A 26,730-nucleotide genomic window follows, 5' to 3' on the forward strand; every position below is an offset into this window, starting at 1 on the left:
GCTAGGCATGGGGCGGCGAGTTGAAAAAAAGTTGGCAGGTAGGACCGCCTTGCTGGAAAGGCTGTACTGTTGCTGAGCGGGTCGTGCAATTGATTCTAGGGGGAAAGAGGAATTGACGTCCTTGCGTTTATAAAGAGGGCCGACAGTCCGGGATATGAGGCAGAGAAAGACGGCAAAGTCCAAGTGAGCATCGTCGGCCGTAACCATGATTGGCCACGCTGTCGTCGCCCTATTGCTGGGCAGTGGCCTTGCCTCTGCAGCTGCTCCTTTGACCTCCAAAGCTGGTGATCAAGTTGCAATCCCAGACTGGGACCTCAAGTCATCTTCCGACGTCAGCAAAGATCTCAAGGGGCTTTCAAAACCCGGTGTTGACACCTCATCATGGTATCACGCAGGCACTTCGAAATGCACCATCATGGCCTGTTTGATCAACGCCGGAATTTACAATGACGAGGACTTGTGGTATTCTGACAACCTCAACCATGTTAATTGGGGTCAATTCCTCGTTCCTTGGATCTACCGCCAGGAGTTTGCGCTGTCTCCGGCAAAGGGCAAGCATTTCATCCTCCAGACCAACGGAATCACTTCCAAAGCCGATCTCTTCCTCAATGGCAAGCAGATTGCCGACTCCAACTACCAATCTGGTGCTTATGGCGGCCGCACCTACGACATCACCAACCTGGCTGCCGAGAAAAACGCCTTCGTCGTCCAAGTCTACCCGACTGACTACCTTTATGACTTTGGACTCGGATTTGTCGACTGGAACCCTTACCCAAGTGACAATGGAAGTGGCATTTGGCGGGATATTACTGTCAAGCAGACGGGTTCTGTCTCCATGGGCCCAATCTCGGTAGTGGTGGATATCGATGTTCCGGTTGAGAGTAGCCCTGCAGAGGTTACCATTCGCGCTGAAGCCCAGAATCTGGAGACCTTTGCAGTGACTGTTGATGCCGCAGCTGTTGTGACTGGCGATGCTTCATGCGCTGGAGATGCCATCAAGCAAAGCGTCAAGCTTGGCCCTGGCGAAAAGAAGCTCGTCGAATTCAAGAAGACTCTCAAGAACCCAGAGATCTGGTGGCCCAAGCAGTGGGGTGGCCAGCCTCTCTACAACGCCAAAGTTACCTTTTCTGTCAACAACGCTGTTTCAGACACGGCCGAGACAAACTTTGGTGTCCGTAAAGTTACCTCTGTTGTCAACTCGCACAATGACACACAGTACAGTGTCAACGGTCATCCTTTCCAGGTCGTTGGAGGTGGCTATGGCGCTGATATGTTCCTGCGATGGGACAGCGCCCGCTTTACTCGCATTGTTGAGTATATGCTGGACATGAACCAGAATACCATTCGTCTCGAGGGAAAGATGGAACAGCCGGAACTCTACGAAATCTGTGACAAATACGGCTTGATGGTCATGCCAGGCTGGGAGTGCTGCGATAAGTGGGAGGCCTGGGCTTATAACGACGAACTGGCAATTTTCCCGCCACCTGTTTGGGATGATGGAGACTATGAAACCGCCAACTATAGCATGATCCATGAGGCTTCTGTGCTTCAGCCGCACCCCAGCATTCTGACATTCCTTGTTGGAAGCGACTTCTGGCCGAATGACCAGGCGGCCGCGATGTATGTCGATGATTTGAAGAATGCTGGCTGGCAAACGCCCATCATTGCTTCCGCGGCTAAGCGTGGATATCCAGCAATTCTCGGTCCTTCTGGCATGAAGATGGACGGTCCTTACGACTGGGTGCCTCCGAATTACTGGTACGACACTGAGCCCTCTGCCGATCGCTTAGGCGCTGCTTTTGGTTTCGGTTCTGAGCTGGGCTCTGGCGTTGGTACTCCTGAAATTGGCTCATTGAAGAGATTTCTCAACCAGGGCGATCTGGACGACTTGTGGAAGCAACCCAACAAGAATCTGTTCCACATGTCAACCAACCTCTCTTCGTTCTACAACAGACAAATCTACAACGAAGGCCTCTGGAAGCGGTACGGTGCTCCAAGCTCTTTGGATGACTACCTCATCAAGGCCCAGATGATGGACTACGAAGCGACGCGATCTCAATACGAAGGATTTGGGGCGCTATGGAATGCCGATCGCCCTGCCACCGGCCTCATCTACTGGATGCTGAATAACGCTTGGCCGAGTCTCCACTGGAACCAGTTTGACTACTATCTTCACCCTGCAGGCGCTTACTTTGGCACCAAAGTTGGTTCCCGTATTGAGCATGTCGCTTACAACTACCAGACCAAGGAAATCTGGGGCATCAACCACTCGCTTGACAAGAGTGGCCCGCGCAAGGTTGACATTGAGCTGATTAACACCAGCGGCAAGCAAGTTGCTAAGAAGTCTATCAACTTCAACACCAAGGCCAACTCGGGCTTCAAAGTCGTCGATATCTCTAGCCAAATTGGCACACTGTCGAGCGTTGCCTTTTTGCGCCTGGTCCTGTCTGATAACAACGGCAATGTCTTGAGCCGTAACGTGTACTGGGTCACCAACTCCATTGATAAGCTCGACTGGAACAACTCGACTTGGTACTACACTCAGGTCACCAAGTTCGTCGACTACACGCCTCTCAGCAAACTGTCTACAGCTCAGGTCTCTGTCACCACTGGCCCTGGTAAGCCCGCGCCTGGAATTCCGGGCACGCAGACACGTACTGTGACGCTCGAGAACAAGTCGTCTGTACCGGCCGTCTTTATTCGCCTGACACTTGTTGATAAGAGTGGCAACGATGTAAACCCTGTTTCATGGTCCGATAACTATATCACGCTTTGGCCCAAAGAGAAGCTGCAGCTTGAAGTAGGAGGATGGGATGGAAGTGGCGCCAGCATCCAAGTCAGCGGTAAAAATGTTAAGGCTACTACCGTGAAGCTGTAATGGCAAGTCCCAATAGAGTAGCCGTATACAGAATTAGGAATAATGAATAATGAAGTTATGTTTATGTTTAATTGTCATTTATCTGTTGATCAATGCTGGATAGTTTTCTATCTCAGTGTCAGACAGAATGCAGTGCTTATTTCTAATGTTACAAGATTCTTTTCATTATATCGTCCATCTCGAGCCATCTTTTCGAGATATTTGTCGTCATTACCATCGTGCAATTTATACAAGGTAACGGAATCCCTTCCTCATCCTCAAGGATTCATCCAGATCCTCAACCTCAGTCTGCGTTGTCTTCTCCACATCTACGGCGACCTCAGTGGCCTCAAGCTTCTTGTTCAAGTTCTGGAGGATCAACTTGAACAAGAAGCAGCCAACGATGGTGACGCCAAACATGGCCAGAACGATACCGTAACTCTTTCGGTATCCGTTCTCAGGCAAGGCCCAGACATATGAACCAGCCACGTTACCAAGCTGACTGAAAGCGTTTACCATGGCGATGGCAACAGCACGCTTGGCCGGAGGACGAGGGAATGAGGAGCTGATCCAGCTGTAGAAGACGATGAAACCGGCATAGGAACCGGCTTGGAGGAAGAGAGCAAAGTATCGAGCGGCGTGGTTGAGGGTGGACATGGAGATGACGAAGCCGATGACGCCCATGATGATGGGAGAGATGATGTGGAAGAACTGAAAGAATGGATGTTAGACTCAAAAATACATGTATAGGTATATGAAATAATCGCGACTCACCTTCTCCTGCGTACGATCGGCGTTCCACGAAACAACGAGGGAGACGAGACAGGCAAAGACCCAAGGAGGGGCGCTCATGAGGAGGGTGGGAACATAAGCAAAGCCGAGGGTACCAGTCAAGGTTGGCTGTGAAAACAGTTAGCACGTTGCCATGTTTTAAAAGTTGTCAGGCGCGAAATGCACTTACGAAGAAGGCGTTGAAAGAAAGACCAACGACATAGGCAGTCAGTGTAAGCATCATGAGATAGACCTTGACGTCCTTGCCGCACATGATGAGACCGTCGAAAGCGCCCTGTCCGCTGGAATCGGTGTCTGCTTCACCAACATCCTCAAGCATACGGAGCTGGGCAACCTGCTTCTCCTCCTCGGTGAAGCCACGAGCATTGGTGGGCAGGTCAGGCAGGATGAAGGCAGCTGAAATGGCAATGGCCATGGTAGCAGCACCCTCAATGAAGAACAGCCATCGCCACGCGGCATGGCCCAAGACGCCTTGCATGTTGGACAAGACTCCGGCGGCAACAAGCGACGAGAAGGCGTTGGAGATGAGGTTACCGCAGAAGAGGAGGGCGTTGCGGGTGGTCAGCTCGCGGCGAGTGTACCACTTGGACAGAATAAGCAGGGCACCGGGCAAGAAAGCAGCCTCGACGAAGCCCAGGAAGAATCGAATGACGACTAGGTCCTTGAAGTCCTTTGCAATGCCGGACAGGGTCGAGATGAGACCCCAGACAGTCATGGCGCAGGCAATGTACAGAGACGGGCGCTGGATGCGGTTGATGAACATGTTGGAAGGCACCTGCATGAGAATGTATCCAACATAGAGAATGCTGAGACACGTCGCGTACTGGGTGTCGTTGAGGTTGAGGTCCTTTTGCAGACCCTTGAGACGGGCAGCACCAATGTTGTTGCGGTCCAGGTAGTTCATGATGTAGATGAGGATGAAGAGCGAGCATCGCGCATCGAGCTTGCGCTTGAGGCTCTTCTCGACCTGGGCTCGCCGCGCAGGGTCCATGGCGGCCGCTGGGTGAGGCACTGGGAAGTCATTTGAGACGGTGTGCTCGAGATTCTGGATGTTCTGCTTCTCGGCGTCAAAGGCCGGCTCGTTGGCCCGGGAAATATCGTCGGTCATTGTGAGCGTGAGAAGAGCTGACAACGAGCTTTGGGGGTATCAAAACGACGATTCCTATACAACCAGTAAGACCAGGCCTCTGTGGGATGCAACGCGGGCAGAGTCTTTTATATGACAAACAGGCGCATGCCGTATGTACTCGCAGCACTTCTTCATATGTCACATGGCCGGCCCGGACAAGGGGAGTACATGGCCAAACAGCGATCTAGACAAGCAGCAGCGTTGTATCCAAACCCCAAACCCCGCTTAAACTGAGAGCCGATGGTCCTTGTTCTCCCCAAACTTTTCCCCGGCGGTATGGAGGTATGGAGAGACATGGAGAAGAGATCCCCGTTTGCAAGCAGCCTAGTTCAAGCTTAGGCCGCCCAGAAAGGGGATCCCCAGCTTGTCTTGCAAGAAACGATTGACTGGATGCATCACAACGGTGGAGTCGTTGAAGGGAAGCTGAGTCAAGGTCGGTGGCTATTGGCGGCGGCCTGGGAATTGAAGAGCTGATGGAGTTTGCTAAGAAGTTTTTTTCTTGTACTCTAATTTCTTATTACGTTTATGATCCAATCGTCGCTTCAATAGGATTGCACAGCTAACATACGATGCAATTTTCTTCTCTCTTCATTCTATAGATCACGCCAAGTATAGAAATTTCTTCGAATGGGGATACAGTAACGCCACTTTTGGCGGCATTTTCTCTCCAAACCACAAGAGCCGCCGCCCTATGTGGGGACGCCTTTTCTGCCCTTTTCTCTTCTTTGCCTTCTAGACTGCAGATCACCCTGGTCACTTTACTTTACGAGTGCTAACTTTTTTCCTTAGGCGGGGGACAGGTAAACAAGGAGGGAAGAAAAGTTGGAGACCGGATGGCACACCGACGCCATCAGGTATATGAGGCGTTCTGTGCTCTCTTCTCCGCACTAGACAATACGTGTAGAAACGGCTATTGAGTCGGTCCACATTTATTCCGACCGGCTTGGATGATCCTTTTCCCTATTTCCCCGGATGCTTTCCCCGTCTTAAGTCAGTCGTCAACATGTAGCCTACTCTATAACGATAGACATTTCGACACAAGGCAAATACAGCGGGAAACAACTCGAACCACCGCTCTCAGTCTTCGCCTGTTGTCGGCTCAGAAGCGAGAGGCCTCGGACCATATGTGCTGGTTCCCTCCGCATGATTGGCGATGAGTCGGTCCAAGGCCCTCATTTGGGGAGCATCACAACCCCCCACGCTGACTTGGCCCATGGATCCCTGCCACTAAGAGCAAACCAGAGCCGCGGATGCGATGCCTAGCTTGGTCGGAAAGCCGGCACCTGCGTCATGGTCACCATTTCGCCGATGGAATGCCGGTGATGGAGCTGAGCGTCTCTGCTTTTGCTCGCTGGACCCAAGGTTTGGAGAGCAAACCCGTTGACTCGCAAACGAGAAAAGGGTGATGTATATACTTTGTGGACTATAGACTCTCCGCATTTGCCCATTTAGCCTATTATGCTAGGCCAATATCTCCACTGAATTAGGTGAATTATCACCAGATGAATAGCCACAACCCATTAACCTTGACCTTGCAACGGCTAATGCTGCTTCCTAATCTCCATACGTGCTAAAACATTAGCAGCTACAAGCGAGAGCTTGGACGCGGCTATTCAGCTGACTCGCTGCCTCCGGCAAATGAAGAATTTTAACACAATAGCCGAATTATTGGCAATCGCGGAGCCTCCCCGTGACGGTCTGCAGCTGCTGTCCCGGGAACTTGTGACTTGTCAACATTCCCTGAACTTGCTATCCAGGACAGAAATGTCCTCTCGTTTCTGGAAACAGGTACGTTTGTCTTGGTGTTCCCTCCATGAATTCCCAGCATCTAGCGTGTATACAGAAATAGGTTCAAACGGTACATTTCCCCAGAAATCATAAATTCCCCGAAATTTGACATCTGCAAAGTACAAGGCACAGCGTATACCTCTGTCCTTTCTGTCTATTGCCACGTTTTCGCGGATGCGGCAAGTCTCCGGTGTGCCCTGAATTGCCATCCCCAAGATATTGGAGAACGTTCCCGGGTCCACTAGCTTAATGCTTAGCTAGTCATGCCATTTCTACTCGCCACGAAGCATGTTCAAGGTCATTGTAATACTAGTAGAAGCGTGCTTGGGCTTCTATTTCTTCTGTTGTAGGAGTACAGAGACCTTAACAGGAATTGACTATGGTCTCTAATTCACCTGCAAGCGGAAGACATCTTGCTATACCATATGAATCGCCAATCAGCCTTTACGGCACTTTTCTTTACATCACTCGGAGACATTCCGCCCGCTAGGCTGCTTTGTGAGTTTCTAATTAGCCTTAGGACATGTATTTAGCGACGGCTGCGATGTCTCGGTAGCTGAAGGGCAGCAAATGGCGGGCTCGCACTATAGCCACAAGATAACTAACTCCATCGACTTAAGAGTGTGTTTGCGCCCGTTCGTTACTCGGAATTCGGGATATGATGCTCACTTATTACTTGGGTACAGTTATACAGTAAAACGTCTAAAGCCCAAAACGATAAGGAGACCATTTTTGGCGGCCCTTATTGGTTTCATACTGTGATCTAATCATCAAAGATTTCTCTCCCTCTGGCATTGAGTATAATGCACTGGGATATCGTTAAAACATTCATTTATTGGATATACTTCTCGATTCTTCAGGACTATTTGACAAGTTCTTTGGAAACATGATATTTAGTGAAGTTTAGCGCACTGATCGCTGCTTTAAATAGATCAAAGCTATCATACGAAGCACAAAGTATTTGCAAGAAAGATTGCTATTCTGGCCATAATTTGATGCGTTTTGTAACTAATTCCATGAAAGAATATTGAAGAGAGATGGGCATTCTATCTGCTACATGAAAGACAGTAAATAAGGAAGCGCGTTGCAAAGTCGCATCATCTATTGCCATGCCCAGGATTCGTGCTCCAACACCATTGGTAGAGGCCAGTCTAGCGAGTGTCTTGCCGAGGATAACACGCATGTGAATATCCAGCGACAAGTCTTGCAAAGATGAAGGACAGAGCAACTCGTACCCATTTTGACACCTTCTATGCCAGCCCCAATCAACTCGATCTCAGAACGAAGATTCTAATTAGTCATCCCGTCATTACTAACGAGCGTCTCGCCCATCCCACTTAGGCCAGAGCGCTAAAGTGGGATCACCAGCAGCAGTAATCTCGATTGCTCCGTCATTGAAGAGCAATGAGATTGATAAGACATGATCTCTGTTATCAATCTGTGGATTAATAACAGTCCCTCAAGAAATCATGACAGATAATGAGAACGCCACAATTTTGGCCATACGTATACCCATGCTGATTTATAACAACCCTCCAACCAAGCCGTGTTAGAAGCGGTGGTTAAAAGCTGATCCAACCGCAGCTTCGTGGAAATGGTTTTATACAGTGCTCAAGACGGTTATAATCGCATATTCATATACTCTTGAATCCAGAATATTTGAATAACACCCGTGGACCATCTACTTAAATCCAACATACCTCTGTCCACGATCCAGCGTGTTCAGTGTGCCCCGATACTACCCGCGTATTCGGTATTACGCCGTGCTCCGAAGTGCACACTTTCATTCCGCGGCAGCTAAGCACGCCATCTACCTCCTCACTGGGCTTTCAACGACACCAATTGCATCACAGCAGATCTATTCCCATCCATCGACTGTTCTTCAAATCTGCAACGAGCTTCAACAAATTAGCAATGGCCAATCCGTTGAAATACAAGTATACTTCGCCACTGGCTGGCTTTGAGAATGCTCCCCCACTCTCAGACGAGAGAAATGAAGATGGGAAGAGCTATGTAAATCCCAAACGTGAGGGCCTGAGCGAGGCATATAATACCTTCACTGAGCCGTTGGACACCGGCCGAAGAGGAGGCTTGTGAGTTTCCCATCTTGCCACCCTCTCTTTTCGTACTGCAATGCTTGGACCATTGGTGATTAAGCGCTGACTTGTAACCAACAAGTGATATCCACATCTACTATTTCCAGCAAAACAAAGAGCAAACCAAATATGCACGCGAGCTATGGGAACGCATCCGAAGAGAGTGTAAGTTACTAAATTGCCGTACTACAGTACGATCCATTTTGAGTCAATAACCGTACTGACCGATTTTGCCGTTCAAAGTCCCGGAGCTGAGAGTCTACACCTTTTGGGATCGGCCAATCGGCCCGCACCCGGTGGCCATGTTCGAAGTCAACGTCTTTACTCCTGCTCAGTTCGGAGCATTTATTGCTTGGCTAGCCGTCTGGCGGGGCCCCCTCTCGGCTCTTATCCACCCCAATACGATTCCAGAAGAAGGAGTGTCATCTTCCGAATCTGCTTTCCGCGACCACTCACAGCGAGCCATTTGGATGGGCGAGAAGCTATCTCTAGACTTTACTATATTTGCTCGATCTTCTTAGTTCTTTATATATTCACTCAAAAAGTACCTTCACATGCGATTCTATCTCCATTCATCTTTAGCGGAAGTGTCTTCGTTCATGCAGTGTCTGCTACATTGCTATTTCTTGGTGCTCGTCCATTTTTGTGAAGCTTTTATACGACATACGTCTCATATGCCACTATAGTCTCTGTAATAGTAGCATGCGCTTTCAGAAGATGGTTGGCTTACGATCTATATACAACGGGATTCTTCAGGCTTTATCACCTAAACCTGTTCGATCCTAAGGTCTAGCGCAGTCGAGTTCTTGGAATGAAGAACCCTAATAAGATGAGAGCCCAATACTATATAAAGAATGTATTACAGACATACCCAGCGATTTAGATATTAAATTTGAGCTGATGGATGTATATAGCGATCGTAATATTGTTCTTTTGATCGCATAAGGACGAAGGCGTGAAATGCAGAGGACTGCCTAAGGCACATAGACCAAAGTCCAACGAATCACGCCGTCTGTTTTGTCTAGTGGTAGTTACATGTAGCAGTACACGGCGCCAGGATTGAGTCGATGCCCAATTGCAGCCCAGAGCCTTGTTTCTTCCTTGCGCACGTATTGTTGCGGCATACTCCACCATCCTGCATTGTTTGACACTTCTGGTTGGATGCTTCCCAATCAAGAGACGTATCATGCAGCTTTCAGCCGCAGCAAAGAGGAGTCGAAGGATGCCCGCATCATCGCGCTCGGAGTCCGACATGAAATTTGTTTCCCTCTGCCACACCCTCTCAAGGCCGTCTTTGCATCGCTAGACTTACTCCCACCTTTGAATCCATCTTGCTGATATCCTGAGAGAGTAAGAAAAGAAAATACACTCAAAGAATAAGCCTCGATTGCTAGGATGGTGGCCGGCAAGCCTTCGAAGCCCACTAGCAGAGACGGATTCGAAATCGCCATTGTATGTACAAGAGCGCTTGAATACGATGCGCTCTGCCTTCTTTTCGACGATTTTTGGGACACAGATGGCGACCCCTTCGGCAGAGCCAGGGGTGATCTCAACACTTACACCACAGGCTGCATGGGGAATTTTAATGTTGTTGCGGTGCTGCTCTGCAGCTCAGGCAAAGCACCCGCAGCAAGTGCAGCGGCCAGTCTTCGATCGAGTTATACTTGCATTGAGCTCCTGATTCTTGCCGGGATATGCGAGGGGGTTCCTGATGCAAATGGAGAAGAATTACTGCTTGGTGATGTAGTCATCAGTGAAACAGTCATCGAGTATGATCTGGGCACTCAGTCAAAGAACACTATTGAGCGGATGCATGGGCGTGCAAACAAAAACATCCGAAATTTTACTACAACCATTAAAACCGAAAGGGGATACGAGCTTTTGGAGGGTAAGGTTTCGGTTTTCCTACAACAAATTCAGGGCCGTGTGTCAGAGGCAAAGTATCGGCAGAGGCGCAAGGCCGCAACTTACAGGTACCCTGGCTCTACCAACGATATTCTCTTCGAGTCAACCCATCGCCACAGGCATTATAACTCGTCACAATGTGCGTGTGCCGACTACAGCCCGGATGAAGGCTTCTATGCAGTATGTGACCAGTCTACGGAATTGATTTGCGAACAGACTGGCTGCGAACACAAATGTGTAAAAACCCGAACTCGGTTACACCTGAAGAACAAGCTAGAGAATAATGGGGATGCCAATTCTGCACAAATTCCACATATCTTTCTTGGACGCTTTGGATCCGGCGACACGGCATTTAGATCCGGTATTCATCGAGATTCTCTAGCTCAGAAACACAACATCATCGCTTTTGAGACGGAGGGCGCTGGAGTCTGGGACGAATTGCCTTGCATCATCGTTAAGGGTGTGAGCAGCTATGGAGATGGCCATAAATCGCAAATATGGGCAGAATGGCAATACTTTGCTGCCGCTGCCGCTGCATCAGTCACAAGAGCTTTAATTGAGCGTTACCCCCAAACCGATAAATCACCCACCACAGTTCTCAAGCTTCAGGAGAATAAAGCCTGTTTAAATGCCCTATTCATCACAAACCCTGAGGATGATAAGATTCGTATTGAGGAGACGAAGGGGGGGCTGCTTCGGGATGCGTATATCTGGGTCACGAAAAGTGAGGAGTTCGTACAGTGGCTTGAAGACCCTGGAATTCGCTTACTTTGGATCAAGGGCGATCCAGGCAAAGGAAAGACCATGCTGTTATGTGGTATCATAGATGAGTTGAAAGCGAGAAAAACTGGACGCAAAATCTATTATTTTCTCTGTCAAGCAACAGATATCCGCCTCAACAATGCTGCAGCGATACTACGAGGATTGCTACATATGATAGTCTTACAGCAACCCTCTCTCATCACTTGCCTCAGACACGAGTTTGACAAGTCTGGAAAATCTGCTTTTGAAGGGGCCAATTCTTGGGTTGTTCTTTCTCGCATATTTGAGCAGATGCTCAGAGATGACTCTCTAAAGGATCCAATCTTCGTTATCGATGCATTAGATGAGTGTGTGTCAGATTTGGCGCAAATTCTTAAAGTTATAACGCAAAGCTCAGCTTCATCGTCTCGGGTGAAATGGCTCGTGTCGAGTCGCAATTATGCAGACATTCAAGAGACACTGGCAACTGCGGAAAATAAGTCGATTATGAGCCTTGAGCTCAACGCGGCATTTGTTTCTACTGCGATAATGAAGTATATCCAGCATCAACTGAAACTTCTATCTCGCAAGAAAGGCTATACCAAATCACAAATTGATCATCTAGAGGAATATCTATCTACCAACGCAAATGGGACTTTCCTCTGGGTTGCATTAGTATGTGCCCAACTCGAGTGGACTCCACGATTCGATCATCTCTTCAAATTGATAGAGTTCCCTGTAGGACTTGACCAACTCTATAATCGAATGATGGATAGAGTATGCGATTCAAAGATATCAGATTTTGGCAGAAGAGTTCTAGCTATCGCCACAGTCACCAACCGGCCTCTTACTACATCGGAATTCGCTTCCATGATCAACGACATCAGCCATGACAAAGGTGGTACAGAGCCTAACGACGATACCTGGGAAGATGTATTAGGCTATTGTGGCTCATTTTTGACTATGAGAAATAGTACTGTATACTTTGTTCATCAATCTGCCAAAGACTTCATCGTCAAACACGCCGTCCAGCGGCTCTTCCCGAATGGTACGGAACACGTCCACAGAGAGATACTCGAGATGTGTATTTCGGCTATGAGAAGCGTGTTAAAGAAGGACATGTATAATCTTGTCGATCCTGCGTTTTCAGTTGATGATCTCCCACAGCGAGCCCTGGACGAAGATCCACTCATTTCTGTAAGATACGGATGTGTCCATTGGATTGATCATTTTGAAAAGTCTATGCCCAATAGCAAAGACCAGCCCACGAGTTTCAAATTGATAAATGCCTTTCTAGAAGAAAAGTTCATTTATTGGCTAGAAGCTTTGAGCCTTCTCAGAAATATATTCGACGGCATAGCAGCAATGCAACGACTGGAGCATTTGGTTGTAAGTTTTACGTGGCTCAATCACGCAGATAGCTTCTAATCTGCTGCAAAAGGCAAATTCTGGAATACCCGAACTACGCAAGCGAGTTTGGGATGCTCGCCGCTTTATCCAAACGTTTGACAACGCTATAGCAGATTACCCTCTGCAAGTCTATGTGTCGGCTTTAATCTTTAGTCCAACCAAGAGCATCACTCGCCAACGGTTTAAACACGAAGCTCCGGAATGGATCCACGCATTGCCAAATGGTGAATCCGAATGGGCTCCTGCTTCTAGAACATACGGGGGCAACAAGGAGTATCTTAGCCACCTCGCTGCCTCCTGCGGCGGAACATGGATAGCGTCTGCAGGCTATAGTACTATAGCCATATGGGAGACTTTCTCTGGCAAACTGATTCGAGCCTTGCCCGTGTTGCACGGCACTGCACCTGGAGAAGAACGCGCTCAAAGCCGCTACTTCTCTATTAGATTTTGCTTTTCTCCTTGCAGTAGAGACGAGCTAGCATCAAGCTGGTTTGACTATCCAAATCACAAGTTAATGATATGGGATATTGCAACGGGCAAAGCTACGCAACAGCTCCCGATCGAAAACATGGTGAAATCAATTTCATATCTGGCGTCAGCTCACAACATACTGGGCTGTCTCTCCAAAAGTAAAAATGACAGTGACACGAGGATCATTGCTTCAATCTGGAATACCGAAACAGGCCAAATGATTGAGAGGCTTCAGCTTGACGAATCAAGCACTCCTGTATCACTTTCTATATTCTCAACCGTCAACAAGAATATTATAGCACAGTCCAGAGGTCATGCCGATCAGACGCATGTTGAAATCTTCAACATCGATACTGGCAGTAAAGTTCATGTTACGACGGATCACATCAACGACATCAAGTTCTCTCCGGACGGCTCTCTTTTAGCCGTTCGTATATCATCGCGCACTATCGCCTTTTTCGATACAGCATCGGGGGAGATTAAATGGTCATTCGAGAGCAGCGGAGGTTTAATTGATTTTGCCTTCTCGCCAGACGGGACATTATTAGCAGCATCTACTTCGGACGGAATTCAGATTCTGAGCATGACATCTAGCAGTTGCTTGCGAACCATCAGATCGAGAAGTAATTACTTAATCTTTTCCCACGACGGACAGAAGATATACAGCGTCGATTATGCCGTGATCAATGTTGTGGAGATGGACCAAGAAAGCTTCATCGTACAAGATTTACTCGAACATGCACCTGAAGAAGTTACTGTTCACAGGTGGAAGGTTTCTCTATCGCCTAACTGCAAATTGGTCGCATCAATGTCCATACGCCCAACGGGTATAAAACTTCTCGACATCGACACAAACACTTCCACCAATCTACTTGAAAACACTTCCACTAATCTCCTTGAACACCCATATGGTGATCAAGATCTCACAAACCTTATCCTTAAATTTTCCCCTGATTCTGAGAAGCTAGTCTTCATCTCATCTGCCATGGTTAAACTGTGGGACGTTTCTTCTAAGCCGGCAGGAAATATTTTGACGCAGAAGAAAACTTCCATGTTCACGTTTCGATATGCTCTCGACCCTTTCCCATTTTCGCCAAATAGCGCGCGCCTAGCCATTCCATTCAGGTATCAGAACCTTTCCGTGCGTTTGCCCGACACACTCGAGCACGAGAAGATATCTAAGCGTTTGCCCTACGCCCTCAGAGTTCAGGTATGGGACACAAGCTCAGGAAAATGTCTGATGTTTTTAGAAAAGAGACATTGTTTCCTGCATCCCCACCTTCGCTTCTCTAGGGACAGCAGACGACTGGCAATTGCCTACTCGGATAAGAATTTCTCGTCCAGGGTTGAAATATGGGATATTGAATCAGTTTCAGCCATTCAAGCGATAGAATTTAGCCAGTATTATTTGCATAGCCATCCTCGCCGTTCCAATCTTAGCCCAGGCTTTTGGACTTTATCAAGTTTTGATGATCGGGTGGATGGAGGGACGCTGGGGGGAGCGGAAGGAGCGGAAGAAGGGGAAGAAGGAGAAGAAGAGGTGAATAAGAGAAGGATAAAAGACATGAAAGAACGTGCATTCCACAACAGCAACGTTCAGTTTATTGGAAATGACGAGTTGAATCTTGATCTATGGCACTACTCAAGAGGCCAAGGGACGGGTATCCGGATCGTATTACGAACGAGAACGGGCCTAGATCTCACCGGCGAGACCGTCAACATGTCACGTTTCAAAAACGTACGTCGTTACGAACGAGACTCAGAGACAACTTGGATTGGATTGAGTGGGAAAAGGCTTGTATGGATTCCCCATAAATATCGGAATCCTCAGTGGGATACTCTAAGAGACTACGTGGTTCTCTCCCAGAATATCGGACCCCTTTCTATCATCCAATTTCGTCACAGCGAATTGATTAAACAACTATCTCTTCCACGCACGGCTATCATGGAAAGCCTGGCAGGCGTTCCAGAACTGGGTACGGATGACTATTTACATGAGGTGGGCAATGACTGGACAATTGTGCACCACCACATGGGTATACCAGATAATAAGATGATGTGCAAGATAGACAATGATGAAGAGATGGATGATGAGATATCACAGACAGACGGTGTTGGAGAGACGGATGATAGAGCAATACAATGGACAGATCGCATGGGTGGGATCAACGATATCAGGTCTAAATTCTCAGTCGCTCGTCTGAAGGCCAAGGAAAAATATTCCTACTATAAACGGAAGATGTTTAGCTCTTAGTGAGATATACAGACAAATAAAGCCTATTAAATTCTCTAGGTAGTATATGATATGTTAATAGATATGACTTGCAAGTAATACTTATAAGTATACTTTAATTGTAACTACCTAGGTACCTTATATATTAATATCTAAGGTAGCTGGCTATTCAAATACAAAGAAACCCAAAAGTATACTATTACTTGCTTAACTTTGGCACCGCTCTTGGAGAGCCTCCTTACACTGTTCGTCTAACCATTTGCGCCGTCAGAATATCTTCAACATCATTCATATGAGCATTTTGGCTACGAGAAACACGCTCAGTTGCCGTTTTGTCGCTTTTTGCCTACTTTCAAGTAGCATTTGCGTCCTCTCCGTTGCGCCGAACGCAATAACCTCGGTTTTGTTGAAGTGCGGAACAACCCGACATACTAACTTAAACTCTGCAGTTTGGGATTTTCTCCAACCACTGAGATGGGCATACATCGCTAGGGCCCAGTTGAAGGCGTAATTTACTAAAAGCCTTTGATTTGGAATCAATATTGCAACAAATTCGCCTTGTGAAACTGCGTTTAGAATTCAGCAGAGTTCAAATGGAAATATATAAAAGCGCTCATCGCTGTTATGTTAAGATTTGTTCGTCACAGATTTCCTCACTCACAATCAATTTGGTATACATCATATAGCGAAATTTACCCTCTGCACTTTTTGTAAAGCTAGCCTCCAAACTTCACAATGCCAACATATGTCGTAACGGCTTCGAAAAATGCCTTGTCGCCAGAGGCAAAACAGGCGCTGGCTCGAGTTATCACTGCAACCCACTGCGAAGATTCCAACATTCCCTTTTATCTATGCCAGGTGGTGTTCCAAGACGTTGAACCCACCCAGCAATTTCTGAACGCGGAACCAGTCACCGTTGACCAAATTTGGGTTCGCGGAGATGTGCGGGCCGGTCGCTCAGAGGAGCAAAAGACGCGAATCATTGAACGCATAGTCAGGGAGGGCAGCCAAGTGACTGGAGTTTCGGAGTCGAAGTTTTGGGTTTACATTTGCGATATCCCCAGAATGGCAGAATATGGACGAATCTTGGGTCCTCCAGGCTCAGAACCCGAGTTTATCGCCAATTTACCAGCTGACGTGCGTGCACGGTTTAATATTTCTTAAAGAGCATTGTATTTCAAATAAGAAGTATTTAGTTTCTGCTTGAGTCTATACATATCTTATCACATGGTGTCTAATATCATGCCGCTCATTTCCATCTTATAATAAACCGAAGAACGCGCATCCACTCTAGCAGTCCAGCACCATCACTAATCCGCACCAGCATTTCAACTCTTTCTCCCTTTATTCGTTACCTTGCATCTGATTGGAGTCCAAGAAGGCATCTGATACCAAGCAAAATCATCGCCATCGCTGAATCAGAAACAGGGTCCCTTATTGTATATTTCGCCAATGATAATGCATCTTCTGCCTGTAGCAAATCCGGACCAGAGGCATCGTTAGCGCCTACAGTAAGTCGGTGTTTAGCGGGTTGTATCCTCGGCCGAGCAGGATCCGGCGCCACTTGTCCAGCAGCCTCTCATTGCGACTTAAGCTCGAGGCAACTTCGGATTTATCATGACGAGAATTTAATCTTATTTTTTAAATGGTGCTCAAGATTCTTTTTACTGGTGCACCTCATAGCCATTGAATAGCGTGTCTCATAATTAAATCCGAGCATCCTCCGAAGCCAGGCTGCTCCTAAGCACGAGAAACTCGACAACTATATCTCAGATCCTGCAACAACCGCACCCCGATAGACGCGCGCGAACATAGAATCATCCAACGCAGAGATACGGCTTGTAATTATTGATAGCATATGTCCGTTCTCATCTCTTTCGCGTCCGTCTCTACTCGTCTCTTCGACTCGCCAGCATTGACAGCGACTTCCAATGCCCAACATCAGGCAGATTAAGACCTGCAGTCGATGCCGCCTCCTCAAGCTTCGCTGCGACAGAACCAAACCCGCATGTGAAAGATGCGTTCAGGCCGAGGCCAGCTGCTCATTTCTCCGCGACCACTCGTCACAACCAGCTGCAAAAGCAGAGCGTCTCACACATGGGGATCCTACGCGCTCAAGCTCGGAGCAATCATCATCTCCAAGCGATGAATCTGCACCCGCATCTGATATCGCCAGCGCTCAGGAAATCCTTAAAACAGTGAAGAGAAGGAAGCGCGCGCATCTCTCTTGCACGCGATGCCATCGACTCAAAGTCCGCTGCGACAAGAAGCTGCCGTGCTCGCGATGTCGTAGCTCTGGCTGGGGTCAACAATGCACATATACGCATAGAGTTGAAAGCGATCCATCAGCTAGCGACGCGAGCCAAGATGCCCTATGCGCCGCGGCGCATGAAGATCCCAAACACATTTACACATCGTGGCATACACGACGTCGTGGCGCGACTCACTGGAAAACACTTGTGTCACGGGTAAGAAGTCATGGCGCCCTGAGATCCCAAGCATCATATTAACAAAGAGAGGCATTCCGCTAACGATTGTTGGTCATTAAACTGCTATAGGTCGAGGCTTCAGCGCTCAATCTTGGGCATGTGTTTGTACACGGTAACAACCTGACAGTGCTTCATGCTGACTGTCATACCGACATTGCCCTTCCCTGCAATTTCCCTTTCAACAGTCCCGGTGCGATGAAATATTCCTCTCTGGACAAAGTCTATAGCCTCATCCACAGCCATTCAGAACACTGCAAATCTTTTGTTGATGGCTATCTTGGCCTGTACCAGCCCGTGCATCCCATCATCGATCCTGCTCTCTTCGCTGATCAGGCCAACGGTTTCTGGGACGACCCGACGCAGGTTGATGTCTCTTGGTTATCGTTATATCTCATGGTATTGGCGCTCGGCAGCTTCACAGTGACCCAAGATGCAAAGCTTATGGTTGAGCTTTGCCTGGCGGCTGAAGCTTGTCTTTCCAAAACGGCATTCTTGGTCCGGCCAAGCATGTCGGTGATGCGGACCTTGTGTCTCATTGTCGTCGTGAAACAGCTCTCCAACGGCACATGTTGGTCGTATGACGCAAGCTGGACACTGTTGGGTATGATTGTTCGTCTAGCTGTTTGCATAGGCCTTCACAAGCCGCCGACTTCAACTCCTGTCGAGGTGAACGCGGTGACTTACTCTGAATGGCAGTCTGGCCGTATCTTGTGGGTAACAATAGTCTATTTTTGCATACAAACAGCAGCAGTTACCGGTATGCCAACTCTCCTCTCCTCGGATGATATATTGGAGGGACCAGATGTACAGGATGCTTCGTTACCCCATGTCGAGGGAGTTGGTCCGTGGCTATCGTTATACGATGCGTTTCCAACAATATGCAAGATAATCGCGAGAGTAAATTCCGGCACAAAAGTACCATACGAGGAAATACTGGGTTACAATGCAACCATGAGACGGCTGATGGCTGCCTCTATGGATCACCCCGAGTGCAACGACTCTTTACGTGCCATCCTGGACATCTTCTTTCGCCGTGTCTTGATGGTACTCCATCGCTGCCATGCTCTAACCCCTGATGCTCCAATAAGATATCCCGTCTCTTACTGGGCTTCTCTCGAGTGCAGTCTAGCCATCCTAGTTCATCATCGAGATCTCTGCGAGCACCGTGGTGATTCCGTCTATCAGGATCTATTAGGCCGTTTATACAAACTCGACTATTTCGCCGCGGCGCTGACAGCTAGTCTTTATTTATTACAGAGAGATGCGCCACTCGCACAGGGATTCGCTATACCGCCTCGACAGACGATCCGCGAGACGTTGGAGACGTGCACCGAGATATGGGGCAGAGACAAGGATAAGTCCATTTGCTTTCGTTCTGGTTACAGGACAATGACACATATTCTCGCCATGCTGTCAGAGATGGATGGCATGACTGATCACGACTTTCGCACTCATCAATAGCTTGTATGTAAAACACTACTGTTATTATCTTCTATTCATCGGAGACGCCAAATTCAGCAAATATCGGCTCATTGTGTTGTCCTACAGCTGGAACCTCTGCAATATTGACCTGTGAAATGTTGTCTACTCCAGGGGGCAGTAGCCCAGGAACGGCACCACTCGGTGTTTCTACCTCGATCCAACGCTTCCGTGCTCGAAGCTGGGGATGCTTCCATACGCCTTGCATATCATTCATGCTGGCATTTGCAATACCCGCCTTGTCCAACTTATCAATAGCCTCGTCTGCGGAGACCTCAGAGAACCGCGCCTCAACGATCGCCTTTAGTTCTGCTCGATTGCGGCTTCTGAGCGTGTTGTTTGCAAATCGCTCATCCGTTGCTAAGCTCGCATCTCCCAGTACATCTCGGCATAGGATGGCCCATTCTCGTTCGTTTTGCACGCCCATCATGACGGAAGCTCCATCGGCGCCTGTTTCAAAGGGCCCGTACGGATAAATGGTCGCATGAGATGCTCCTGCTCGGCTTGGGCCTGGTTGTCCGTTGAAAGCATAGTACATGGGAAAGCCCATCCATTCAGCCATACTCTCTAGCATTGAAATGTCAATTCGGCGGCCCTTTCCGCTCTTGCCACGCTCCAGTAATGCTGCCAGAATATTGGAGTAGGCGTACATTCCCGCTGCTATATCAGCTATGGATATGCCCGTTTTGCTTGGCTCTGCCTCAGTGCCTGTTACAGCGAGCATACCTGCTTCGCTCTGCACAAGCAAGTCGTAGGCTTTCTTGTCACGATATGGTCCATGCGATCCATAACCAGAGATGTCGCATACAATAATGCCTGGATTCGTCTTCTGAAGCTCCTCATGCGAGAGGCCTAATCTTTCTGTTGCGCCTGGTGCCAAATTCTGCACCATGACATCTGCCTTGATCAAGATTCTCTTCAAAATCTTCAAGTCGCGTGGGGTTTTCAAGTCGAGTGCAAGGCTCTCCTTGGAACGATTGGTCCATACAAAGTGCGATGCCATTCCATTAACACGCGTATCGTAGCTCCTGGCGAAATCGCCAACTTCAGGACGCTCAACTTTGATGACGCGAGCTCCCAGGTCAGCCAGCTGGCGAGTACAAAAAGGCGCTGCGATGGCTTGCTCTAGAGAGACTACTGTAACACCGTCCAAAGGCAGGCTTTTACTGCGCGTGGTAGCTACACTTCGCCATTGAGAAGATGGACAGTTCGGTTTCAAATGAGAATTATGAGGCTTTAATCTCCATATGAGATAAGAACATGTATAGAATGATTTGAAGTGCTTTTGGGCAATCTTGCAGCCGGCAAGCCTTGGGCTTAAAAGCGACATTCAAAAAAATGCAGCGCGCGGCTGGAAGAAGGCAGAGCTGAGATTGTTGTTGGGGTCAATGTAAGAATAGGAACATCTGACTATGCAAGTTCAATATTCGAGACAGCATTCACCATTTAGAGAATCAGTGCTAGTAGCATGTATACAGGTTGATGTGAAGTAGGTTATAAAAAAACATGAACCGCCACTTTTATTCTAAGTTGCCGAGAGACTTGAAGTGGGGTTTCTGCGAGAATTATAGCCTGTAGTATTTCGGATCCTCGTAGTCCTCGTACATGCGCTGCATTTCGTCCTCCTGATGAAAGTGGTAATTACTCGTTATTAAATACCCCAACTATCATTCGATTCATTAATGGAGTAAATGTCGAAATTGCAGTATCACTGCTCTGTAGGCTACAAGTCAGCAAAGTCCTGCTAATCAACTGATTGCATGTGTTCCGTTAAAGCCCAATGACTTCGGGCAAAAAAGATAAATGAGTTTTTTTCTTGAGGTATCATAGAACGATCTTTAAAAAAAGGTGCTCTACCGCTGCCGTACTCTTTTTTTCCCTTCATACACAGTTCAACTCCACCTCCACCACCACCCAAAAACCATCTCTCAATCGCTATTACCTACTCCAAGTGATTTTATTTCACGTAGTCTATAAATTTTTATTCAAGCTCATTAGTTGCAGTAACACTCTACTCAGCTGCAAGGGTCAGAAGAAAATTCAGATGGTTCTATGAACGTTATTGTGACGACCTCAATTGGCAAAGTGGCTAAATTAGTCACAGTAGCCGTGGCAGTATCTTGTACAAAAATGGCCATGTCAATAGCCCATTCTATAATACCCCCAAAGCTAGCGTAATAGTACAAATCTCGTTAGTAAGTCATTGTATCATTACTCAAGTAGAAGATCCAAGTGCCGTCCGGGAGTATAGTGATACCGAACTACTAGGACCATCGTGCCACGTAGAGACTGTATGGAAGTAAACCATAATATTTCAGCCTGCGCCAGATAGCCAACTGGAGACTCACACGGCTCTGGGTAAGCAATCGAACTGAGGCCAGTAAAGCTCAGATCGACAATGCCAAAATTACGACCGTAGCGAGCTACGCCAACGATGATCTTGTTGTTCGCTACCCCAGCATTTGTTATCGTCAATAAGGCGTTAGCAGTCTCTGGTATGTTGTTATGGCGGGTTCCTGTTTGTCAATCATGCTCAAAGTGTGTGCTGCGACTTTTTTGACCCATCATACGGCATAAGGGTCAACAGCGGTGTGATAACTGTCGGCGCCGGTCAATAAACCGTATTTTCACAGACCTCTTACCAACAAGCACTATCTTTGTGCCAAAATGTACATACCTGAGATCAGGTATAATGTGATTGATAGCCGCGCTATTCAAGTCCAATATAATGACATCGAAGTAAAAAGAAACATCGCAGTACATTAAAACATAATAGAGAAGCCTGAAGAAGCTAAATCTTATCTTATAAAAACAGCTAGTTTTTCCTCCTAGGTATTAATTTTGTTTATTTAAGCTTGACATGGCATTTACGTTACATCTCATTGATAAGCGTAAAGCTGGAAGCAGCTCAGTTCTGCTTGGTGCCTATTAGTAGAGATAACATGTATCAAGCGGCTGTATTTGAATCAGTCCACCGCTTTAGTATATAACTCTCGCGCACTGAACGCATTATATAACAAATGAAGGGTATAATTGCAGCTACCTATACAGCAGTACTCCAACAAACCCCTCTCAGCCCTATCCGCCAACTCCCGTTCTAGACCTGCCAAGCACTGTAGACAATAGCCGAGCACAAAGCCAATTCAGCTAGTCCAGCAGCAACCCGGTCAAGATTGATCGTGGCGTCGATCTAAAATGTCGCCCCGCTGTCGCTTATCAAAGTGCAGCGCGCTATAAATGGTTCTTTATCTTGCTTCCACACTGTGGCTATTGCCAATTTATATCTTACACCACCAAAAAATACATTGACTTAACACAATAGTGGTACTTGTCAGACTTTCTAACTAGGTACCTAGGTACCTTAGCTAGCTACTAGTATAACAACGTGGATCTCTACAGTTTCTTAACAACTAGGGAAGCCACATTAAGTTGGCTTGACTAATAATAAACCCTATACAACACAACAAACCTAGCACGTCAAATCGCTATAAGGACCTCAATTGGATAACTGTGACGGCAAATAGCGACAGATTTTAGTGGGCACGGTAATAGCTGCTAAGTAGTTGATCTATGTGATAATGAAGCAGTGGATTGAGCAAACGGATGCTCCTCTAAACACATTTCCGATCCCTGAAGTTCATAGACATTCTCATTTTTGTAAGGTCGCCATGGACGGTATCGCTCGCTCTTCTGGCCTGAATGGCCTGAATGATCGGCCACATTCGCATAGCGCTCCGCGAATGACATGGCTCGCGGCCTTGACCGGGTATCTTGCTGAGTTTCTGATGCTGAAGCGGTTGTGGATCGTGGAACCAATTGCGATATATTGCTGGGCGGCGTTGGCGGGAACGAAAATAAATGCGGCCGACTCATAGAAAGCTCGGGACTCTGCGATTTGAACGTTCCCAGAGAGCTAACAGACAAAGTAGATGGTCTGGAGGTAAGAGAATAGTTTGTCAATGGAGTAGAATTAACAGTCTCCCCGTTTACTGAGGATTGCGAAAACGATGGTATGGAGGCTCTATGCATCGAGTCGCTTGACTGTGCTCGAGAGTGTTCAGGCTGAATCTTGGACGACACTTCTAAGTTTAGATCCAGCTCATCACCGAATAAAAGAGTTAGTCCAGAGTGATCGGCTTCGTTCAAGACAACCCGGCTGTTACACTGGTTACTATCTTCGTGCGTCTGCCCACTTTGTGTTCGGAGAGTTGACGCTTGCTGCGACACCAATAGACTAGCGAGTGGTTGCTGATAGGGAATTATATTTGGAATAACAGGCTCCGGTAGGTCACAATACTCCTCATTGATATGTAGATTGGGCATGCTTGCTCTCGCATCAACTTTCATGGCAAGTGGCGGTAGCGGTGCTGGTGGTGATGCGTGAGGTATACCCCGAGAACCTATATAACATGTCAGAATTTATGCACACTATACTTGGCCAGGCTACCAAAGTACCTGATACATCGCCCAAGAAGTCTTCTAGAAGCTCCAAGTTATTAAATAGTGTCTTGTCATCTGAGGCAAGAATCCCAATCTCTTTGGCTTCCTCGGGTTCGCTTTGCGTGGTGATGATGGTCAGACTTCTGAGGAAGCTAATCTCTGCTAGAATTGTTGCATTGTGCTGACTCATTGTTGGCCCCAAGGCCTGGAATTCTTGAGAGTCCCGATGGGCCCACGCTATCTGGGTGTGTAGTGATCTTTTACCAGAGTGTAGACCTGGTCGATATTTCTCCACAAGGCGAGAAGCGTCGAGCAGTCCCTTGTGTACTTTTTCGATGATTGAGTTGAGACGCTCAAGAGTCTGAGGCTGTTTCTCGAGCAAATGGAGATGCTCATGGCGGAGCCTAATGAGCTCCTGTAGGTCTTGGTTACATGTGCGCACAAGTTCAAGACTGCGTCGCATATCATTGGAAATATCTTCGCCATCAATCGCCACACTGACCGCGCGGTAGGTTGAGCGAAGGGAGGAGAAGACTTTGATCATCCTTCTTACCGTAGAGAGTAGTAAAGGAAATCTGGGATCATGAGAGGACTGCCTGGAATAGTTGAACCAAATGCAAAAGATCCAACAGGAAATCCTACAGTAGTATATGCAACTGAGAACAAGGCTGTCAGAACACTGGCCAGTCAAGTAACGGACGAGCCATTCCTTCTAGACACAATCGGTCAACTATTCTATCACCTCTCGGAGAAAAGGATAGCCACACAAAGATATTCACAAGGGTTTCTAGGCAGCCGACCCGTCGCTATGGGCGACCTCCAAGGCTATGAAACACTTGATCCTGCTTCTATCATCGATTCTACGGGCGAGGCAGATTTCAAGGGGCACTTGCATGGCTCTTCTGGAAAGGGGCAAATCTCCGAGCTGCGCAAATCTACTTCCAAATGACCCTTTTACTTTCCGAATTTGTTCCATATTTCCGCTCATGCATATGCATGTTGGTTCTAAGTTCTGGAGTTCGCGAGGTTACCAAATGAGGCCATAGTGGTATCCCTGTATGTATGCATATATCAGAAGTAATATGTGCATACAAGCAACAGTCACCGCCCCCACTCGGCGATAAGAAGGCTACAAAGGCATCTTTGCTAAAGATGCGGCTTATTAGAAATTGGGGTTAATAATTTCTCCCGTGGTTTGGCATCGCAGATGTGTTTTCAGTGGGCCAGTTCCCCGACAGTTCGTTCATTAGCGACGGCTATGACAAGGTTCCATGCTGACGAGTCATTTTAGATTCGCGATTCGCGTATTTATATTAGTATTACTAAGGATATCTGAAGAGAATATTTATGTGATACCAAGAGACTCAGCATTCCCTGAAGCCTCTTAATATCCGTAGATCAGAGGGCTGCCTCAACCGGTGCTGCAACTCTTCGGGGTGGCCGTATAGGATTTCCATCGCGATCGCTACACTTCTCCAAACCAGGGCAGATAATTACTGCACGTACTTGGGCCGCTCTAGTCCCAGGCTCTTCAAAAATAAACTTCCAATCCACCGGGTGGGAGAAAAGCACATAGCCAAGCTTTGCGCATTCGATCGCAACCTCCTGGAGATGGCTTGCCTGCTGGTTGCTTTTTCCAGGGATAACAAAGGCGTTCAAGAGATTATTCAGAGAGTTGGAGACCAATTGAGCTTGTGGTGCAATCGTCAACGCATCCGCTTGCAAAGAAGTTCGTTGACTGCGGTTTTGGTGGAGGAGGAAAGCGGACAGGCGGCGCCATGTCTGCAGGGCTTGAGAGAATGCTATGCACCACATTAGTCTCGTCTTGACGTTGAATTCCCCAGGAACTACATACCTAGATTGTTGTTACCACCATATTCAGCTCCGGGGATAGACTGGAGGAATCCAGCAGCTGGTCCAGGAAGCATTGACAAACCGCTACGGGTGTGGAAGTCGATACTTGCAAAAATAACACGCGAAATAACGTAGCGTAGGCCAATGTGACGAGAATGGCTATTGATACATATAGTAGCAATTGCCTCCGCAGTCAACCCCAAACCACTTGATCCCAATCCAAGATTTTGGAGCGACTGCGACAAAGTTCCGACACTGACGTCCACTGGCTGAAGGGTGTAGTAGTCTTCTACATGCTGGTGGATGAGCTCGCTCAAAGCTTGCAACTCGCTGACAATTTCCTGGTCGGGGGCGCCATCAAGGAGAAACTGGCCCAGCTGGATACCAGCAATAGGCCCAATACCATCGATTTCAGCCGATGGAGGCTCTTTGGACTTGACAAGAATGGGTGCGCGGCTTATGTCTGCGACGTCTTTGCCCTTTCGGCGGCGGAATAGTAGGAGAGCAGCAAGAAGGCCAATGATGAGGCCGGCAGCAGCGCATCCGACTGCAATTCCGGCCGTGGCGCCCGTAGAGAGAGATGCATGCTGATGAAGTGGCGTTGCCGTCTGTGAAGACGCAGGAAGAGAGCTGGTAACACTGGAATCTGGGTTCGGGACAGCAGTAGAAGTTTGCTTCACGCTGGTAGAGGTATCAGAAGGAAGGCCATCTGGTTTGGTTGGGGAGCGGCTTGAAGAAATCGTATTAGAGGATTGAGTTGTTGTAGTTGTCGTAGACGTCGCAGTTGGCGTAGTTGTCGTAGTTGTCGTAGTAGAAGATGGTGATGTGGTAGTGGTTGTTGTCGTCGTAGTCCCTGTCGTAGCGGGACAAGGAAACCAAGTGGAGGATGTCCCCCAAGGAGAGTGGCAGCTATAAGCGTTATTGCCCGACATAATAAAACCTAAGAACAAGAAAACATAGGGGTATATTGTAAAAGACTATGACCTAGGTGAAGCACAGCTTATGAAAGTTCCAGAGATGAAGAACTGCGCCAAGAATAACTGGCC

The 26,730-nt window shown here is 47.7% G+C and overlaps 9 protein-coding genes across 9 annotated transcripts; 5 read left to right on the top strand and 4 right to left on the bottom strand.

Moving 5' to 3' along the window:
* Positions 1–205: 205 nt before the first annotated feature.
* Positions 206–2,878, top strand: TGAM01_v206570 (hypothetical protein; the record flags this gene model as incomplete). The annotated part of the gene is made up of 1 exon (XM_018801668.1): positions 206–2,878. One exon carries the CDS (start codon positions 206–208, stop codon positions 2,876–2,878), a length of 2,673 nt encoding a protein of 890 aa, XP_018664983.1.
* Positions 2,879–3,103: 225 nt separating this feature from the next.
* TGAM01_v206571 (major facilitator superfamily transporter) lies at positions 3,104–4,757 on the bottom strand (the record flags this gene model as incomplete). The annotated part of the gene is made up of 3 exons (XM_018801667.1): positions 3,104–3,568; positions 3,632–3,757; positions 3,819–4,757. The coding sequence occupies 3 exons, from the start codon at positions 4,755–4,757 to the stop codon at positions 3,104–3,106; spliced, it is 1,530 nt and encodes a 509-aa protein (XP_018664982.1).
* A 3,723-nt stretch (positions 4,758–8,480) lies between these two features.
* TGAM01_v206572 (DOPA 4,5-dioxygenase) lies at positions 8,481–9,183 on the top strand (the record flags this gene model as incomplete). Its single annotated transcript, XM_018801666.1, has 3 exons — positions 8,481–8,659; positions 8,745–8,827; positions 8,906–9,183. The coding sequence occupies 3 exons, from the start codon at positions 8,481–8,483 to the stop codon at positions 9,181–9,183; spliced, it is 540 nt and encodes a 179-aa protein (XP_018664981.1).
* Positions 9,184–10,057: 874 nt separating this feature from the next.
* TGAM01_v206573 (hypothetical protein) lies at positions 10,058–15,895 on the top strand (the record flags this gene model as incomplete). Its single annotated transcript, XM_024549899.1, has 3 exons — positions 10,058–12,697; positions 12,750–14,399; positions 15,872–15,895. The coding sequence occupies 3 exons, from the start codon at positions 10,058–10,060 to the stop codon at positions 15,893–15,895; spliced, it is 4,314 nt and encodes a 1,437-aa protein (XP_024405373.1).
* Positions 15,896–16,157: 262 nt separating this feature from the next.
* Positions 16,158–16,586, top strand: TGAM01_v206574 (hypothetical protein; the record flags this gene model as incomplete). Its single annotated transcript, XM_024549900.1, has 1 exon — positions 16,158–16,586. One exon carries the CDS (start codon positions 16,158–16,160, stop codon positions 16,584–16,586), a length of 429 nt encoding a protein of 142 aa, XP_024405374.1.
* A 767-nt stretch (positions 16,587–17,353) lies between these two features.
* TGAM01_v206575 (hypothetical protein) lies at positions 17,354–19,372 on the top strand (the record flags this gene model as incomplete). Its single annotated transcript, XM_018801664.2, has 2 exons — positions 17,354–17,890; positions 17,981–19,372. The coding sequence occupies 2 exons, from the start codon at positions 17,354–17,356 to the stop codon at positions 19,370–19,372; spliced, it is 1,929 nt and encodes a 642-aa protein (XP_018664979.2).
* Positions 19,373–19,403: 31 nt separating this feature from the next.
* TGAM01_v206576 (CoA-transferase family III) lies at positions 19,404–21,006 on the bottom strand (the record flags this gene model as incomplete). Its single annotated transcript, XM_018801663.1, has 2 exons — positions 19,404–20,556; positions 20,996–21,006. 2 exons carry the CDS (start codon positions 21,004–21,006, stop codon positions 19,404–19,406), a joined length of 1,164 nt encoding a protein of 387 aa, XP_018664978.1.
* A 1,939-nt stretch (positions 21,007–22,945) lies between these two features.
* TGAM01_v206577 (hypothetical protein) lies at positions 22,946–24,374 on the bottom strand (the record flags this gene model as incomplete). Its single annotated transcript, XM_018801662.1, has 2 exons — positions 22,946–23,790; positions 23,846–24,374. The coding sequence occupies 2 exons, from the start codon at positions 24,372–24,374 to the stop codon at positions 22,946–22,948; spliced, it is 1,374 nt and encodes a 457-aa protein (XP_018664977.1).
* An 854-nt stretch (positions 24,375–25,228) lies between these two features.
* Positions 25,229–26,616, bottom strand: TGAM01_v206578 (hypothetical protein; the record flags this gene model as incomplete). The annotated part of the gene is made up of 2 exons (XM_018801661.1): positions 25,229–25,632; positions 25,686–26,616. 2 exons carry the CDS (start codon positions 26,614–26,616, stop codon positions 25,229–25,231), a joined length of 1,335 nt encoding a protein of 444 aa, XP_018664976.1.
* Positions 26,617–26,730: the final 114 nt, after the last annotated feature.

This window comes from Trichoderma gamsii, assembly GCF_001481775.2.
Source record: "Trichoderma gamsii strain T6085 chromosome Unknown Scaffold_22.2, whole genome shotgun sequence".
NCBI lineage: Eukaryota > Fungi > Ascomycota > Sordariomycetes > Hypocreales > Hypocreaceae > Trichoderma > Trichoderma gamsii.